Below are 18,277 nucleotides of genomic sequence, written 5' to 3'. Positions count from 1 at the left end.
TCCTGTTTCTCTTTATTTTCACATATTTTAATAGGTATATAAACGTAGGTGCTGTCCTCCTTTTGTGTGTGTAAAGGTGGATTTTTTTTTTCTCTTAAGTAGCTTGCTGGAACCAGCTTCTCTCAGCAGAGACATATATAGTCCAATCAGATGTGTATCAAACTATCTTAGAAAATAAAAATTTAAATGCTATACTTCAGACCTTAGTAGGCCTGGATTTTATTGTAGATTCTAATAAAACAAATGCCTAAGCCTACGTTATTAAGTTGCAATCAGCAAAGAAGAATTGGTTTGCAGTGAAGGGAGGCTTCTAATCCTACTTAAGGGCAAAATGAAATACAGACTTTTTTTTCAATTTTTTTTTTTTTTGTGAAATGAAGCAGAGGAGTTCCAAGCAAACAGTTTGCCAAGTGGTTTGAGCTCTCACTGGGATGCGAGAGGCCCAGATCCAAAACTGCTATAAACTTCTGCTATAAACTGAGCAGAAGTTCTTAACTGATGGGTACTCTCTGTTCAAGGCCTTGCCTTCTTTTATCGTACCAGCTCTCCTTCTATTGCTGAGAGCACTTTCCAGCTGAAGTTTAACTGTAACACACATTCCAGGAAAAGATTCAGTTCTGATGGATTAACATTTTCCAATAACATTCTGTCTAAAATTTCCCAGACAGTTTTTATTGCCACATCCTTTTTAAGCATCTCTGCATTTTAAGCAATACAAAGTAATAATTACTTTAGAGTTCCTTTATTATTTGTGGGTTGTTTTTTCTTGCTTCTTCCTTGAGCAGTAATGCAGTTTCCTAACTTAAATTTTGGAATACCGTAACTGATGCTTCATCATTTTAGCTTGTGTAATCAGTTCACATTCTTGTTAGCGCTTATATAGATTAATGTCGAGGATAACTTCAGATTAAAAACAAAAGCAACAACAACAAAAAGGAGCTCTTGGAAAAAACGAGGATTGAATCACAAAAGAAAAAAAAAAAACCAAAACCATAACCAAAACTCAGCCCAGAAAGTGTCTGGAAACAGAAGGATGGGTGAGACAACCTGGAGAAGTCTCAGTTGGAAGCAAACAAGGTTTTTTCATGAGCACCAAGTAACTTGGCCTTCATGAGGCAACTTTTTTCTCATCAGGTCTGTGCCTTTTCATGCTGAGCCCCTAGGCAAAGTACGCAGCAATTTCCTACAGCAAGATGAGATTCAGATGGCAGGCAGGCAGCCAGCCAGCTGTAGACTGTTGAAAAGTCAGGAACCTTTTCTCTAGCCTTGTAGGTGGGGTTTTCCCAGCGGACCGAAATGCCACCTTTCATCTTTGCTGCAGAAACAGGAGAGAATTCCTTAGGCATTTCCCTCCTTTGAGCTTTGCAGAAACTCAGCTACAGCATCTGCAGGGCCAGGAGTAGAACGAGTTCTTGATCTGGAGCGTTTTTTTACAAAGGACAGGGTTCAGCTCTCAGCATTCTTTGCCTCTGCAGGTTTTTCAGCTGTTCTCATCCAACTGCACTGGTATGAGAGGAGCTCTGGTGGTACTGTTAGTTCTCTTAATAGCTTGTGTTGGGCAGCATGTACTGAAGGCTGGGTTCTCATGTGCCCGATGAGTATGGTAGCCTGTGTAACTGTGGTACAATATGCTGCTGGTTAAAATTAGAGTAAAGAAGCAGTTAGGAAGATTTGCTTGCCAGTACAACTGGAAATGTGTTGGAGAGTGAATGGTGCTTCTCAGGCATGGTCTGGTATGCTGCAGCGTACATAGGAACAGTTAACTGAATCTGAATTGTTCTCGTAATGCGCTCTTGGCATTTGATTCCTCTGAGCTGCCACATTGCAGCCTGCGAAGCTCCAACCCGGAGTATGTGGCACTGTGCCGGTAGTCAGCCTGGCTTCTGGGTCTGGCTCAGCCCTGCAGCTTCTGTGTGACTGCAGGCAACTCCTGTACCTTTTTCAGGCTCTTCTTTCTATAAGACTGGAATGGAGCTTCCCGTAAAAGTGACTACACAAGTGGTTTGTTTGGGATTTTCACTTGTAGTTCTCTTCTTTACCCAGAGTTCAGAGATGTTTGAAGTAGGTATGCTCCTGCTGGAGGAGAGGGATTCTTCTCTGCTGTCTCGCTTTACTGCTTGTATTTGCTTTTCAGAAAGTCACTCTGCATATAAAGTGGCCTAAGAATGTGGAAGTGGAAGGCTATGGGACCAAGAAGATCGATGCTGAGAGACAGGCAGCAGCTGCAGCATGTCAGCTCTTCAAGGTGAACTTATGCTCCTCTTTATCTTGAACAAACAGGCCTTTGAGTGTGCAGGCCTCGTCCATTTTGGCGATTTCTGACTTTTCTCTCTTTTTGCTTGTTCCCTTTCTTAATCGGCCTATCTGTTAATCAAGGGTAGAGGGTGAAGTCTTGGGCTCTCTGAATCCATTTGAGCTTAAAAGCCCACTTGCTTCAGCCAGGTGTGAACTTACTAAATTATTTGAGTTCTGACCTTTGTTCCTTATGCCCTAGACTATAATCAGCTTTTATCTTAGTCTCAGTATCTGTGGCGAGTAGAGCTTCCCTTGGGTATATTTGCTGTTCCCGTTCACTATCTCACACTTCTGTCAGCCTACCCATGTGTATTTGCAAGTGTAGTACTTGGAGGCTCTTGTTTCCTCTTTGTGTAAGCCATAGTCTGGTGATCACATGTTCTGTTTTATGATTACTCTTTTAAAGTTATGCTAGTCTGCCACTATTTTATGGCTGGAAGCGGTCGATATTTGTGTACTGCCAATATCAAACAATTACAGTAGAGTTATAAATGTCACATTGAAGATTGTGTTACATAGCTGAGAATAAGATGCAGTTTTGTCTTCAGCTCTGTCACTTACTGTTGTCTCTAACTTCGAGCAAGTGAGTTGGCTTTGGAGTTTCGCTTTCATGTATGTAGTAAGAACAATGATATCTTCCTACTAAGGAGCTTAGAAAAGATGCCGCAGATGGTCTAACAATAAGAGAGCTTTTTGATTTGCTTGTAGGTCAAGAAAGCTACATCAAGAAGTAGCTAGCCTTCAGAAGTTAAGAATTGTAGCATGAAACTTTCTTCAGCTGGCCCCTGTTTCTAGGCTGGTTTCTTTAATTTTGTGATTAGCAAAACTTGTTTCACTGACTGACTTCATTCCACCTAAAGCATAGTTGATGCTCATTCACTGGAAATATATTCTTGTTTCAGCCTCACTAGTCAGTGTGCAACAAAAGCATTGTTTCCTAATTTATTTGAGAGCCTGCAGGTTTTCAAGGGAAGAAAATTCCTACCTATGCTTACACTATGTTTTTCTCCAGATTTTGGAAATGGCCAAACTGTACTTCAGTTTAGAACTTAAAAACCTCAGCACTCTGAAACCACAGATCCAGCATACAAAGCTTTAACTCTGGTGCTTGCCAGCTAAACCTGTAACCTACCAGAAGACACTCGTGATGGGAAACTACAGAAATAGCTACAAATGCTTTAAATAGTCATCAGTTCAAGAAAAGTGGTAGTGCCGAATTGGTGCAGAGTGTGTCTGAATGTAGTGGCTTTGAGTACAGCAGCTGGCAAAGTGAATTCTTGCTGTCTTAGGCACTCCTACAGCATGAAATAATGCAGTCTCGTCTAATACGTGGCCATTGAGAGGCCTAAAAGATGTAACTTCTCATTTATTGCAGTGGTCTGGTAAAACATGGCGCGTGTTGCACTTTAGGTATGTTTGGAGCTTCATGTATAGTTCAGTCCTAAATGCAGGTGGTAGGCCAGCAGTGATTAGGAGCTATTCTGTTTCAAAAGCCGCTAGGTTAGGGAGGTCTTATTACTGCTTATACAAATAACTTTTCCTGTGAAATGAATGGAGATGAACCATTCCCTGAATCCTCATCTTGTGTCATCCCAGGTTATGCTTGTTTAGACTAGGCTTCCCAAAGAGAGATGCATTTCATGCTCCAAGGTAGGTTTCAAAACTTCAGTACACTAAATATAGCTGATAGCAAAATACTGATAAATCTTGGCCCACCCTTTGTAACAAGCTATGTGATGCTAAGCAGTTGTGCCCTGGGAAGTGAGGTTAGTGAACAGATTCCCTTTCTTAAGAAATAATGGGAGGAGAAAAGCTTAAGTTTCTGAAAGTCCTTTTTCTTTCTCTTTTTCTGTGGGATATGAAGAAGTTGCTCCTGCATTTCTCTCCTTTACCAGATGTATTTTGGTTTCCTGCAGTTCATAGAATCACAGAGTAGTTTGGGTTGGAATGGACCTTAAAGACCATCCAGTTCCAACCCCACTGCCACAGGCAGGGACACCTTCCGCTAGACCAGGTTGCTCCAAGCCCCCCGTCCAACCTGGCCTTGAACACTTCTATCTCTTTACTGCAGTTAACAATGAATACATTTCTCTGTTGCAGGGCTGGGGGTTGCTGGGGCCCAGAAATGAGCTCTTTGATGCTGCAAAGTACCGGCTCCTCGCTGACCAGCTTGGCTGTCCCGATGAGAGGTGGTGCTCGGAGGGCAAGTGGCGCTCCAAGTCTGGACCATCTCTTGCCGACTTGTCAACCTGCTGGCGGCGGATGGAACCGGATGATTCCATCCAGCCCATGGAACAGGGCAGGATGCCTAAAGCAATGAGAAGAGAAGAGCTGGAGGAAGGGGAGCTAGAGGAAGGGGAACTGGAGGAAGGAGAGCTGGAAGAAGAAGCAATCGATGTTTCTGATTATCTACCTATTGCACATTCAGATGCTCGAACCCCGGGCAGAGATGCAAGGTATGTCTGCCCTGATAGCTACTAAGCCAAGGCAGTAAATGAGAGGCTTTGGTAGCTTGTGCACCCCTGCAGTTCAACACAGTTGAGCTGCAGCTTCCCACGTTGCTGGTGAGGCCTGTAGAGGGGCTGAACACTGGCTGCTGCACCATTCCTATGCGGGCAGTAGCAGGGCAGCCTGTTCTCATGCCAGGCAGCCTGTTCTCATGCCTGGCATCCTCACAAGGGGATGCACAGGCTGCTTCTCTGGGGTCTTGCCCTTTGGGTAGACTGCTGCCTACTTATTATGTGCCTGCCTGACACTTCTGGGCCTAAAATGATTCCCATTTCCAGAAATTGTGCACTTAGACCTTTTTTGACCACCCTGGTTTTAAGAGCAATATTAAACCTGCTCCTTTTCATCACCATAGTTGCTTGCTTGCCTTCATATTTTATGAGCACAAATCTTGGATTTTTAATAGTCAACAGGAGTAAGACCTCTAAGGACCTGATGGTAGGGGCTGGTTTTAGGGACGCTCTTTGTATTCAGAATTATTTATTGAATCTTTAAAAGCTGTTGATGCTGTCTGGTTTGCAGTGCTAGTGTAAAGGTTTGCTTTTTAGTATGTGGTATTGCTAGGCTGGGTGATTGTTCCATGACTGACAGATTTTAGTAGCAAGATACAGCTTGACTTTTCAGATGACCAAAAATCATCTGTGCCTTTAACTACTTAGTTTCAGGACCTCAGTAGGAGACATAAAGTGAGGTAGGCCTGAGCACAGAGCAGATATTTGTATATCAACTGTTCTCATCTTCCATCTAGCCGAGGAGGGAGTTCCATTGAAATGACAGATGACAACACTGCCATCCGTGCCCTGACGCAGTTCCCACTTCCCAAAAATCTCCTGGCTCAAGTGATTCAGATTGCAACCTCTTCCTCCACAGTCAAGGTAAGGTGCTGTTTGAGTCCTGCCAGGGATGAAGCTCAAAGACTCCAATCGGGGTCACTTTGGATGCTTTTGGGGGGCAGTTGAGAACTGGGGAGAAAAGGGAAATTAAAAACAGGTTTAGAAAAATAAGCCTGAAGAGCAAGGAAAAGACTTTGTGGTGAGAATTCTGGGAATATTTTAATAGAAACATGAGGAATGTTGTTACTTGAGACCAGGGCAGTAGAGGAGCGGCTGTCTGAATGAAGGAGAATATTTTTGAAGGCGATAGGTTTGCATTTCCCCATATATCTGCAAAAAACACAAGTTTGGTTACTTGGAGCAATGTGTAATTTCTGTGCTGATGGAATCTTTCCACAACTCACTTCTTGCCAGTATCCAGTGATCCTCCTCCTTGGTATGTGTCACCCACCTCCTTTCCAGACCTCGTATGCTTAGCAAACAGTAGCTGTGCTCCACCCCGTAGGCTTTCAGTGATGTTCTCCACGCAGCTGCCTGCTGTCACTTCTGTGTAGCCAGTGCCTTGTGAGCTGGGGGGTTCAATTGGGTGCAGTAAGCCTGTTCCACTGAACTGTTAAAAAAAAAAAAAATCAAAGCAAACAAACAAAAAACCCCAACAAATTAAGCTCTGGCCAAAAATATTGGGGTGTATTTGGAAATGCCTGCCTAGTTATGTAGGCTCTTTAACACCTTCCCAAATCTGGTGTTGTTGACATGTCTCTTAGGAATACATGCAATTCCGTACAGTAGGCACCAAAACCAAGATCTGCAAGCTCACGCTCCGCTGGCCCTGTCCCATGACTTTTGCTGCCAAGGGCCGTCGCAAGGTGGAGGCAGAAAACAAAGCAGCAGCACTGGCCTGTCAGAAGCTGAAGGTAAGTGCATGTAGCTCCTACATCCTATGGTCTGTGAGTAGAGTAGACCATCCAACTGGTCTGTGAGTAGAGGCTCCTTGCACCTGACTTCCATTTTTGAGCCTAATGGGGTGATGCCTGAAACTTTCTGATCCTTGGCTTCTTGTCTAATAAGCATGGATTTCCAAATCTTAGGATTCAGGGAGTACTGCTGTTGTACCCATTCAGTGTCTGACCTGTGAAGGCTGTCATGCTTGTTTCGAGCTCTCAACAAAAAGCGATGTATAGGGATCACCTGGAAGTGTTAGCTTGTTCTCTTTGCTCCCTTGCTGCTGTCTACTGAGTCAGACTATCTTCTCATTCTTGTGGGTGGACTAATCCAAGCATTTTGCTGCAGACTCTAGAGTCAGGAAGGGGATGTCCAAAAAAATGGTGTAGGACTTATTGTTGAATTGGCACAATGTACCAGAACCATAGCAAGGAAGTTAACAGTCCTTGCAAGAGGGTTTTGTCAGATACAGTTGTGACTACTGTTTCTTTGGTGGGTCTGTTTAAGACCTTCGTTTGAGTGTTGTGTTGGGAGCAGGTATCAGTTGGCTCCACTGTGTCTGTTTCACTGGGGAGTTGAGATGAGATCATGTTTTGTTTCTTGCTATGGCTAAAGCAGGAAGTGATGGATTTGGGATATAGGGTAAGGAGTGAGCTTATTCAAACATGTAGGACCCACATGCTCTATATGCCAGCACTTTGTATGCAGCAGTCTTGTACCTGACAGCATTGTTTGCCTCCTCCTTTGCAGAGCCTCGGCTTGGTGGACAAGAACAACAACCCCCTCAGCCATGCTATGTACAACATGACTTCGCTGCGGGAGCTTGGTGAGAACCAGCGGAAACCCTGCCACATCAAAGTCCCTGAGGCAACCCTGCGCAAGATTGAGAACTATCTGAATCACGTAAGGCCTGCTCAGCTGTCTGGGAATCACATTTGGCTGATCCTGTTTAACTTCAGGAATTGCATGTGGTTGAAAGCTTCACATCACAGCATTGAGGGAATTCGTGCCTTGATAGATTGCCACAAAACCTGATCAGTCTCTGCTGACCTTTGGGGAAGGGAGGCCCATTCTGGGCAGTGGGCCTTCTCCATATGCATCTGTGACGTTTGACAGCATTATTTGGCTTTTGGGTTGTTACAGAGTGCAGTTTTGGTCTCCTTTGTAGGCTTATGAATGCTGCCTTGTGCCGGTATTAAACTCCTTTGTTGTCGTGCCTTGTAGCTTTACAAGGACCAGGTACTGGTACTAGCATATTCCCCTTGGGAGCATCTCTCACAGTGTTGTACATTAGTGGTGGGTGTAGGTCCCCAGGCAGCCAGTGGTACTTCCACCCAGGAGATCCCTCTTCCTGGTGGAGCAGTGGTGAACAGACACCCATAGGAGCTGAAGCAGTGCCGAGACAGGGTTCCTAGGGAGCATTCACTGTCAAAGCAGGAGTTAGTGCTAAGGTAAGATGAGGTTGATCATAGCTCAGGTGCCAATGTGTGGAGCTTATTGAAGTCATGGAACATAATGCCTGTGTTTGGAAGTTGGCAAGTCACTGATGTGGTACTCTTGGGCCTGAACAGTAAAGATCTTGGGTGATCTTTACAGTATCTTACAGATGCTGTAAAGCAAACAAAGCAGTAGTGAATGTCCTAGAAAGGACATCCACTAAAAGCCATCCACTAAAGGCCAAGACTCTGACGAAGACAGCAGCTACTGCTGAATGACCTGCTGTAAGTGACTGAACTAAGGGTGAAAAATGTTGGAAAAACAGCAGCATCGTGAAGGAGCTCGGTCTGCCTACCGTGCTTACATGGACATGAGCTGTCACACTGTGTGTGGAAGGGAGGGCTCTGTGTCTGAGTAAGGCTGAATCCAAAAGTACTGATTTGTAGCTGAACTTTTAATACTGCAAACATCTGGGCCAATGCTTTGATTTGTGTTCTTGACAATTTGTGACCTATTGTTGCTCCTTTTAGTTCTTCCTGTGGGATGTGGGCCTTGTGTTTTTTCTTTTGCCAAGATAGAATATTTCTGGCTTAGCCGAACGCTTATGTTTTGTGCAAGTTACGTGTCCGGGCTTCCTGAGGGAGAGAAGGGTGGTGGTGTAACTTGATAGTTTCCAAAAGTTGTCTTTGAGGGGCCATTGAGTCACTTGCGTGCAGTGTAGCCACCGGCTTGGAAAGCTTAAGTTACTGGTTTGTGCCTGTCAGTTCAGGCATCAGTGCTAATACCCCTCTTAAAATAGGGGATGCAAGGAGGAAAATGCAGGGAGCTGCTCAAGATAGCTCTCACTTTAAATAACCTCAGTTCAAAATGTAAGTAGTTGAGTTACCTAAAATCTGACGAGACTTTGGCAAAGCTTCGTGGTCACTGCAAAGCCAGTCTGGCTGAGTCTGTTCCAGGCACTTGTTCCTTTCGGTTCTTCTCAGGACCAGTACTAATCTTTTTGTCACTGACAACTTTCTCTGTCTCTCCCAGTATCCAGTGGACATCAGGGAATCCAGGCCCCGGATCGCGGATGACATGATGAATCTGAGCAAGGAATCTGGTGCCATAAGTGATGCAATCACAGGGAAGACATATATACCCATGTTGGAAGCAGAAGAAGTACGCCTTAGCCAGAATCTCCTGGCCCTATGGAAAAGGAGAGGATCCTCGTGGCAGGAGAGCCACCCACTGCCAGTGGATCCTCACAAGGACACCATCCTATCGGCCATTGAGCAGAACCCTGTCGTGGTAATAGCAGGAGATACAGGCTGTGGGAAAACCACCAGGATCCCTCAGCTCCTGCTGGAACACTACATCCTGGAGGGACGTGGTGCCCGCTGCAATGTAGTGATCACCCAGCCAAGGAGGATCAGTGCCATCTCAGTCGCTCAGCGTGTGGCACAAGAGTTGGGTCCCAACATGAGGAAGAATGTGGGTTACCAGGTGCGACTGGAGAGCAAGCCACCTGCCAGGGGAGGAGCCCTTCTTTTCTGCACCGTGGGCATCCTGCTGCGGAAGCTGCAGGGGAACCCCAGCCTGGAGGGTGTCAGCCACGTTGTGGTTGATGAGGTCCACGAGCGAGATGTCAACACCGATTTCCTGCTCATCCTGCTCAAGGGCATCCAGAAGCTCAACCCTGACCTGCGCCTGGTCTTAATGAGTGCCACAGGAGACAATCAACGTTTCTCACATTATTTTGGGGATTGCCCTGTGGTCAAGGTGCCGGGTTTCATGTACCCAGTGAAGGAATACTACCTGGAGGAGATCTTGGCCAAGCTGGGCCGGCACCGACACCGGCACTATGAGATCAAGGTGGGTGAGTGGGTTAAGCTGTTTCCCTTGCGTGAGGCACCAAACTCCTGGCATGTCAGCAGGGGAGGGTTTGGGCTTGGAACTGCTCCCTCTTCCCTGCGGTTGTTGGACAGTGTTTGTTGAGCTTTAATTCCACGTCAACCCTCCTGAGGTAAAGTCAGCTTAGTAGAATCCCAGAGTATTTTGATTAAATTATGGATAAAGATGACTTCAGATTTGGCCTAAGTTACTTTTGTCCCTCTTTAATGAGAAGATTGTTCATGTTTGAGTAAGCTAACGGCTCATTGTACTTCCCTATGTATATACATAGATGCAGTTTGAATGTTTGCATGCTCTGTGCAAGCCTTGTCCAAGACTTCCCAGCAGTCTGTTACCTAAGTGCTCACTGACCTGCCTGAGTGAATTCCCTGGCTGCAGCTAGTCTTACTGTTCCTCTGGAAAATGCTCTCCAGACACATACTCTTTGCTGTGGGTAATCTCACTTCAGTTGTGGGTCGTGGAGTCACAGAATCATTGAGGTTGGCAGTTAGACATTATCTAGTCCAGCCTGATGGGCTAGAAGGTGTCAGCCCATTTCTGCAGCCTGTAGCAGTCCCTCCCTATGGATGAGCAACCATCTGGTAGATCAGCCACCTTTCCCAGTTTTGTCTCCTCAGCAAACTTGCCAAGGGTGTCCTGTTGCCTTCAGGGCAATCTTTCTGTTGTGGCTGGGATTTTTTTACCTGTGTTCTTTAAGCTGGCCTAATAGGTGTGTTCCACATTACTGAGGGATTTAAAAGCTGCTGCTCTGTGCCAGGTGGCTTTGAAGTCCCAGGTGCATATGGCACAGCTTTGTCCCCTGGAATTTCATGTTAATTTTTGTTACTTGTTAGGTACTGTTCAGTAGAGGTACACAAATCTTGGTTAGCTTCCAAGTCTGGAGAAGGGAAAGAGACTGTATATTCTCATTGCACAGCAGAGGAAACTGGCAGCAGTTGTGACCAGAGCAGGTTCCAGATGGAGCCAAAACCAGGCTCCTGAGGTTCCTGGCTCCTAGTCTTGGGCAAACTGTCCAAGTACAGGCATTTGTTCTCTCCAGAAGATGCTCTGGGAAGCTGCGTGCCTTTCTGCTCTCTGCTAGATTGCTGCTTATTTATCTGCATGTGTCATCCTGTTTTATCCAGCAATCGGATGATGAATGTGTCCTTGATCTTGATCTCATCACTGACCTCGTACTCCAGATTGATGCCCATGGAGAACCAGGTAGGTTCTGCCTTGCCTGCTTGCCCTTTCCTTTTGTGTGTGAGGAGGAAGAGCGAACCCTGCAGAGCCCAGACCCTTCACAGAGAGAACATGATGCTGAGCTGACTTCTGCAAGGCCACCTTGAATTCCTGTTGAACTGAATAGTTTCAAGCAGTGTGGCATGAGCTGATTCTGAGTCTGGCTAAGACAACATCTGAGTCCCCAGTGCTAGTGTCCCAAGATGCAGCTGTTCTGGGAGGATGGGGGAAGAAGGGCAAGACTTGTCTGTGCTCCAGCATTTGCAAACTTGTGCTGTGCAATTTAGTTATTTTTCTGTATTGGAGACCCATCCCTGTTAAATATCTTTGCCTGGGAGGTTTTTGTGAAGAAGGCAGGATAACTCTCAGATGACTTGTAAGAGTTCTAAGTATTTCAAAGGTAGTAGGCATTGCCTCTCAAGCTACCTGTGGCTTGGTTTCTTTCTGGCTGTAAAACCTTGTCCTAACGAGATCACAGAAGTAGATACAGCATAGCAAGTATGAAGTCTAGACAAATGTTCCCCTGGGTCTCATTTCGTATAATGTCTGGATCTGTCATCTTAGGATCAGCTAGGTTGGAAAAGATCTTTTAAGTCATGAAGTCCAACCGTTACCCCAGGACTGCCAAGTCCACCACTAACCGTGTCACCGGGGGCTTCATCTGCATGTTTTTTGAGCATTTCCAGAGGCAGCGATTCCAGCACTACCCTTTTGGTGAAGAAATGTTTCCCAATATCCAATCTAAACCTCCCTTGGCACAACTTGAGGCCATTATCTCTTGTCCTACTTTCAGGTAGTTGTAGAGAGCAGTAAGGTCTCCCTTGAGCCTTCTCTTCTCCAGATTAAACAACCCCAGTGCCCTCAGCTGTTCCTCACAAGACTTGTGCTCCAGGCCCTTCACCAGCTTCGTTGCTCTCTGATCACAGTGTCTCTCTCGTAGTGACGGGCCCAGAACCGAACACGGTATTCAAGGTGTGGCCTCACCAGTGCTGAGTACAAGGGGGTTATTAATTCCCTAGTCCTGCTGGCATACTGTTTCTGATACAGGTCAGCATGCTGTCATTTGTTCACGCTAAGGATAATGCAGATTTCCTTAGAGATCAGCTGGCAGGGGGCATCACAGACCAGGGCCCTGCTTTTCTTTGGGTTTCTTGGGCTAAAGGTTGCTGAGGACTTAGGCAAATAGTGGGTGTCTCTTTTGTGCAGCAGCAGCTGTTTCTGTGTCTGCAGCTGGGGAAGAGCACTTGGATTTCTAGGTCGCTTGTTCTTAACTCTTGCTCTGTTTCAGGTGGGATCCTCTGCTTCCTCCCTGGCTGGCAGGAAATCAAAGGAGTGCAGCAGCGCCTGCTAGAGATGCTCGGGTCTCAGAACAGCCGGTACCTCGTCTTACCAGGTGAGATGGCAGGGCCAGACCTTTCTTCCCCAGGATTCAGGAGAATAGATGGGCCAGTTGACTTGATGAGCCCCTTCAGCTGTTGTACTCTGCTGCAGAGCGAGCTTGTATGCTCTGATGTATGTACCTGTTGTGTAATTGTGCATGTCAAGCAGAAGTAACTGCTCCTAGCAGAGGCCATCCAAACCTGTGTGTGACCAAAGAAACCAGCTTCCTGTTTGCCTCCAGCAATTCAGAATTAGGCAAGGAGGAAACTGCCAAATTCTGCTTTGCTGTAGCTGCATGCTGAGCCTACAAAGATCATCAAGACCTGTTCTGTGGGATGGAGATGTACTCTGTAGGTCAGCTTAGGTTAGTGAATTTAACATTCATTATCCCAGGAGGAAAATTTTAAAACAAAAAGCAGTATTGCTCTGCAAGGCTATAAGAATTTGGGGATTGGTTTCTTTGGGTTTTGTCCTCCCTCTTCAATGTCAAATGAGGCCAACCAGGAGCACAACTTTGAGCAGCTCAGTTGCTAATAAATGCAGGTGTTCTTCAGTGAAAACTCTGTGTTCTTGTGTTCCTCTGCTGTCTCTGTGGCTGCTGGGAATTTCTCTGCATCACTGCCCTGTAATAGGGCAAATATGTGATGTAGAAGAGTTCCAGGCCCTTGCTGATAGCCATTCTTGACCAAGTGAAACCAAATGATTATAGGATACCCCACTCCCTTGCCCACTAGGTCTTTTGGAAAGGAGGAGCTGTGGAACTGGACTGTGGGAGGGAGCAGGCCTTCTGCTTGGGGCCCAGGGATGTTCTGGTGGTGCTGTTGGCCTCTCTTGGATGGGAGGTGACTGGGGCTCCTGCTGATGTTGAGCCATAGTTTGAAGCAACTGAAACGGAGCTTTCTCAAATGACGTGTGCCAGATTTTTCCTGGGGTCTGGCTGGCAGGAAACTGCTGACAATGAACACTTAGAAGTGGTGTCCCCATTTCTATCCCCCATTTCTGGAAGCAGGAGGTGATGGTACAAGAAGGCAGAGATTCTCAGCCCTTGTACCTTGGCCTTGCACTGCAAAGTAGCACACCTGAGCAGGACTGACTCTAATTTTACTTCCTAGTACACTCCAACATCCCCATGATGGACCAGCAAAACATCTTCCAGAGGCCTCCACCTGGCGTCAGGAAGATTGTCCTGGCTACCAACATCGCTGAGACCTCCATCACCATCAATGACATTGTCCATGTGGTGGACAGTGGCACGCACAAGGAGGAACGCTATGATCTAAAGACCAAGGTACTGCTGCTTTCTTGCTTCTAGGACGTACAGGAGCTAGTGGCTGGTTTTGAGCAACATTTGAGATGCCATTAATGGGATGATAGAGCCACTTCCCATTACGAACCTGGAGCACTGGTGCTGTGTCCCTGTTTGGGGACAGAGTGTCTGACTCATCATTCAGAGAGCATTTGCCTTTACCAAGCTCCCTGCCAGGCTCCCCACTGACTTCTGCTGAGCAGGCAAAAGTCTGGTGTTTTCAAAGAAATCGAAGGCAAATCCTGCACCCTTCCAATCTCTCTGTTACACTGTAGCTTTTCCATTTGCTTTCTGCCTTTTTCTATTATTTCATTATAAACCTCTCTCTAGCCAAAGCAGGGCAGCTCTGACCTATTTAGGTGCTGCTCGTTTGCAGCTGATCTTGACCCCTGTGCCTTAGCTTGTTAGTGTTAAGGGGGAGAGTATGCTGCTCTCAGGCCATGTTTCTGGTGGTGCTAGGCCCTGCATTCTGGCTCTACACTGCTGCCCTTCCCCTCCCCATGCTAGAACATCTGACGGAGCCAGGTGGCAGTTCCCGCCTTGGAACAATTCTAGTTTAAACCCAACCCTTTTATATATGCCCACTTTTAAACCAGTTCACTGCAGCCGCCGCTGTGTCTGTGCTGCAGGCAGCAGGACTAGTGTGTGGGGACCGTGCTTTGCGGGGTAGGTCTCAGTGTGAGGAGCCCCTGGTGAGCTCTGGGATGTGATGTGGAGCCAAGGCAGGTGTCCAGCAGATGGCATCAGGGTCTTATCCATGCACTGAGCAGCTCAGGCCTTCACACTGCTGCCTGCTAGAGAGTCTGAGGCCGGCAGGCTGGATGGAAAGCTGCATTTAAAGAGGATAGAGAGCCATGAGAACATTCATGCCTAATCCCTCTTCCCCTAGGTGTCCTGCCTGGAAACGGTGTGGGTGTCCAAGTCAAATGTGGTGCAGAGGCGAGGGCGTGCTGGTCGCTGTCAGTCAGGATTTGCCTATCACCTCTTCCCACGCAGCCGCCTGGACAAGATGCCAACTTACCAGGTTCCAGAGATCCTACGCACCCCACTGGAGAACCTGGTGGTTCAGGCCAAGATCCACATGCCAGAGAAAACAGTAAGCACAGTACCTGCCTGCAGGACTGCAGCTGACTGGACCAGCAGTCTGCCTGGTGCCAGTTTGAGACATGGTTTGACCACAGACATGAGTAGGAAAAACCCACAATGCTGATGACTTTAGTTCTTGCTTTCTTAAATGCTGTCAGTGGTGTCTAGGGAAGTTACAACCAGGAAACGTATAGATTACTTAGATTACAGAGTATGTCTAAAAGACTCTGCAAGAAACAAGGGCTGAGCTCATATCACTGTAGGCAAACAAAGAGGGAACCTTTGCAGTCTGGGGCCCTGGGGCAGGCCAGTGGGCTCCTGAGGGCTTTCCCATGCTCCTGTATAGGAAACATGCCCTTTTTTTTCTTTTCCTTTCTCCCTGCTGTGTTGCAGGCAGTTGAATTTCTCTCGAAGGCTCTGGACAGCCCTGACATCAAAGCTGTGGATGAAGCAGTGATCTTGCTGCAGGAGATCGGTGAGCTAAGGCTGTGTCCTCATGTGGGTGTGATGGAAACATGTTTGCTGTCTAAACACAGGAAGTGGGAGCTGGCACAGGATCCTGTGGGACAGACTGGGCAGGATTGTCCCTAGATAGGGATGGCAGCTGATAGGGACTTCCCAAACTACACACATTGTAGTGCTGTCTTATTTCCCACGCTGCTCTGCTCAAGAAGTGGTGAGAACCTCCCAAGGTTTAAAAAAAAAAAAAAAAAAAAAGTGGGAATGACAGAAAGAAGGAAAGTTGTGATTTGGAGTTCACAGCTTGGGTTTTGTTGGTTGTCATCTGGCCTCAGGTCAGTTAGACGTGGGAGGTTCTGGGTGCTTATTGCTGGCACCTATGCCATAACCTCTTCTGGAGGTTATGCCAGATCTTCCAAGCTCTACTGGGTCCCCCATGCCACTGACCACCGCTTTGTCCCCACTTGGAGCTGAGGGATAAGCCCTCATGGGTGGCTCTGTTGCAGGAGTGCTGGATCAGCGAGAAGCCCTCACTACCCTGGGCAAGCGCCTTGCCCAGATCTCCACAGATCCTCGGCTGGCAAAGGCCATTGTCTTGGCATCCATCTACCGTTGCCTCCACCCTCTGCTCGTCATCGTTTCCTGCCTCACCCGGGACCCCTTCAGCAGCAGCCTGCAAAACCGTGCAGAGGTGGACAAGGTGAGGAGCTCCTCCTAGAGGAAGGTGGGAAGTGGGGAGGGAAGGGGCTGCCGCTTGGCTGACGCATGCTTCTGTCTCCCAGGCCAAGGCTGTTCTGAGCCGGGAGAGTGGGAGTGATCACCTCGCGTTTGTCAGGGCCGTGGCAGGCTGGGAGGAGGTGCTGAGGCGTAGAGACAGTCGTGCCAGGGATAACTACCTGCAGGACTACTACCTGTATGGCCCCAGCCTTCGCTTCATCAATGGTGAGTGTGAGAGGCCCGCTTCTCCCCTCTGTCCTCTGGAAAGGCTGAAGCAGTGGTGAAGAACGTGGTGCAGAACTGGGGTAGACAGGGCGGGAGGCTGCTGGACTTGCGTGCAGGTTCTGGCTTTGGCACTGGGGAGCGCAGACGTGACCCTGTGTGCCACGGAGGCCACAGGCAGGACGTCTCCTGTCTGAGGCTGAGCTTCCGAGGCCAGAGCTGCTGCTGCTCTGCTGAGGTTATTTCATTCAGCGGGGTGAAGGAGAGGGTGAACCTCATTCCTTGGTGCTGTCTCCTCCCTGTAGGCCTTGTCAAGCAGTTCTCTGAGAACCTCTACGAAGCCTTCTTGGTGTCATCCCCATCTGACTGTACCATGCCATCCTCTGTATGTAACCAGTACAGTGAAGAGGAAGAACTTGTCAAGGGAGTCCTTATGGCCGGGCTCTACCCCAACCTCATCCAGGTACTGCCTCCCTGCTCTGCCGTCGCTCTCCTGGGCTTGCTGGTCACTGCAGGTAGCATGGGGAAGCATGAGGATACCAGAGATGCTTGCGTTCTCTTGGGAACATGTGTCCTAGGCAAACTGCCTGATTGTGCTGCTGCTACTGCTCCAGTGCTGTCCCTGGATCACTCCTCATGAGGAGTGGCCACCCCAGTTTGCACAGGCCTGGGCTTGGGCTCCTGTAGGTTGTCCTGGGAGCTGTTGAGGTGGCATCTTCCTCCTCCTGTTTGCTGCCCCTTTCCCGGTGTTTGGTCACTGCCAGGTCTGGTCACCCCCATATATGTACTCTGCTAACACAGCAAAGCTTCTGGAAGTAGAGGAACATACTTGCCCCTACACACGTGCTGGAGACACAGTTGTGTGGGAAGCCATGCTGGCTGCTGGTGGGCAGTGCCTACTGGTTCTGCAGGTAGTAGAGATGCTTTTCTCATTTCAGGTGAGACAAGGCAAAGTGACCCGACAGGGGAAGTTCAAACCCAACAGCTACGCATATAGGACAAAGGCTGGTACCGTTCTGCTCCACAAGTCAACAATCAACAGGTGGGTGATTGGGGTGTGCCTGTGACCATGGAGACGGGGACACCCCACCCCACCCAATGTGTGCCAGAGCCAGAGTCCCACGCCTGACAAAGCTGTTCCCCTGTGCAGGGAGGCGTCCAAGCTGTACAGCCGCTGGCTAACGTACTTCATGGCGGTGAAGTCCAACGGTGGGGTGTTTGTGCGGGACTCCTCCCAGGTCCACCCGCTGGCCGTGCTGCTCATGACCGACACAGATATCCATGTCCGAGGTGAGTGCTGCAGCAGCCACGGGGCTGACGTGTCCACCTGCATGTCCACTTGCACCACTGCAGGGTCCTCATGCCATGCCTGACCCCCCAAGCACCCCACTCCTACAGCTGTGCCACAGCCTGAGGGGATGTGAGGTGGCCACCCGTCATCTCAGCTATTTCCCTTTGCCAACCATCTTTTCCTGCTTTCTAAACCTCTTGCTTTGTAGGGGGTGTTGCTTAGTGGGGCCACAAAGGTGACAATTTGCAAGCTCTTTCTCAGCTGTAGCTTCCCCAGGGAGACAAGGAAACCGAACCGTAGGCAGGCTGAGTAAGCAGGCTTGTGCCTGAAGGCTCATCCTTGGGGAATGAGGAGTGGAGCTGGCCTGCAGCCATAGCTGGTGTGCAGGGAAGGAGTAAGCCTTTCTCTCCATGGATGTGTATCTTTAGCCTGTGGGGTTTTGGCAGTGCTGCAGTGGGTCTGTGGCCCTCGAGCTCAGATGGGCTGTGCAGTCAGTTGCCTCCTGTGGGAAGCAGTGGGAGGATCCCAGTCTGAGGGCTTAGTGTGCAGCTTGGCTTTTGTGGGAACTGGTTGGGCCAGTTAACTCCCCAGACTCTGGGATAAAGTGAACGTGGGGAGGACCTGTGCTGCTGCGGTTGTGGTGGTGGAGAGGGCTGAGCATCCAGCACAAGCTGAACATGCCCACAC

At 48.2% G+C, this 18,277-nt stretch overlaps 1 protein-coding gene across 7 annotated transcripts in view; it reads left to right on the top strand.

The window, feature by feature from the left end:
- Window positions 1-18,277, top strand: part of DHX30 (DExH-box helicase 30) — a 36,693-nt gene that overhangs the window by 16,398 nt on the left and 2,018 nt on the right. For all 7 annotated transcript variants that reach the window (XR_003992350.2, XR_003992353.1, XM_030492881.1 and 4 more), the window contains 16 exons: window positions 2,135-2,245; window positions 4,396-4,751; window positions 5,552-5,678; window positions 6,401-6,550; window positions 7,329-7,481; window positions 9,048-9,869; window positions 11,033-11,111; window positions 12,418-12,522; window positions 13,622-13,797; window positions 14,705-14,911; window positions 15,295-15,376; window positions 15,867-16,060; window positions 16,143-16,302; window positions 16,605-16,762; window positions 17,238-17,341; window positions 17,450-17,589. Coding sequence is in view for 5 of the 7 variants with exons in the window: in XM_030492881.1 (XP_030348741.1) it covers window positions 2,135-2,245; window positions 4,396-4,751; window positions 5,552-5,678; window positions 6,401-6,550; window positions 7,329-7,481; window positions 9,048-9,869; window positions 11,033-11,111; window positions 12,418-12,522; window positions 13,622-13,797; window positions 14,705-14,911; window positions 15,295-15,376; window positions 15,867-16,060; window positions 16,143-16,302; window positions 16,605-16,762; window positions 17,238-17,341; window positions 17,450-17,589 (3,124 nt within the window). In the remaining 2 variants the exon portion in view is untranslated. The remainder of the gene's footprint in view (window positions 1-2,134; window positions 2,246-4,395; window positions 4,752-5,551; window positions 5,679-6,400; window positions 6,551-7,328; window positions 7,482-9,047; window positions 9,870-11,032; window positions 11,112-12,417; window positions 12,523-13,621; window positions 13,798-14,704; window positions 14,912-15,294; window positions 15,377-15,866; window positions 16,061-16,142; window positions 16,303-16,604; window positions 16,763-17,237; window positions 17,342-17,449; window positions 17,590-18,277) is intronic.

The sequence above is a fragment of the Strigops habroptila genome, chromosome 1, assembly GCF_004027225.2.
Source record: "Strigops habroptila isolate Jane chromosome 1, bStrHab1.2.pri, whole genome shotgun sequence".
Classification (NCBI taxonomy): Eukaryota; Metazoa; Chordata; class Aves; order Psittaciformes; family Psittacidae; genus Strigops; species Strigops habroptila.
The sequence above is the reverse complement of the archived record's forward strand: the minus strand, read 5'-3'. Positions and strand labels throughout refer to the sequence as shown.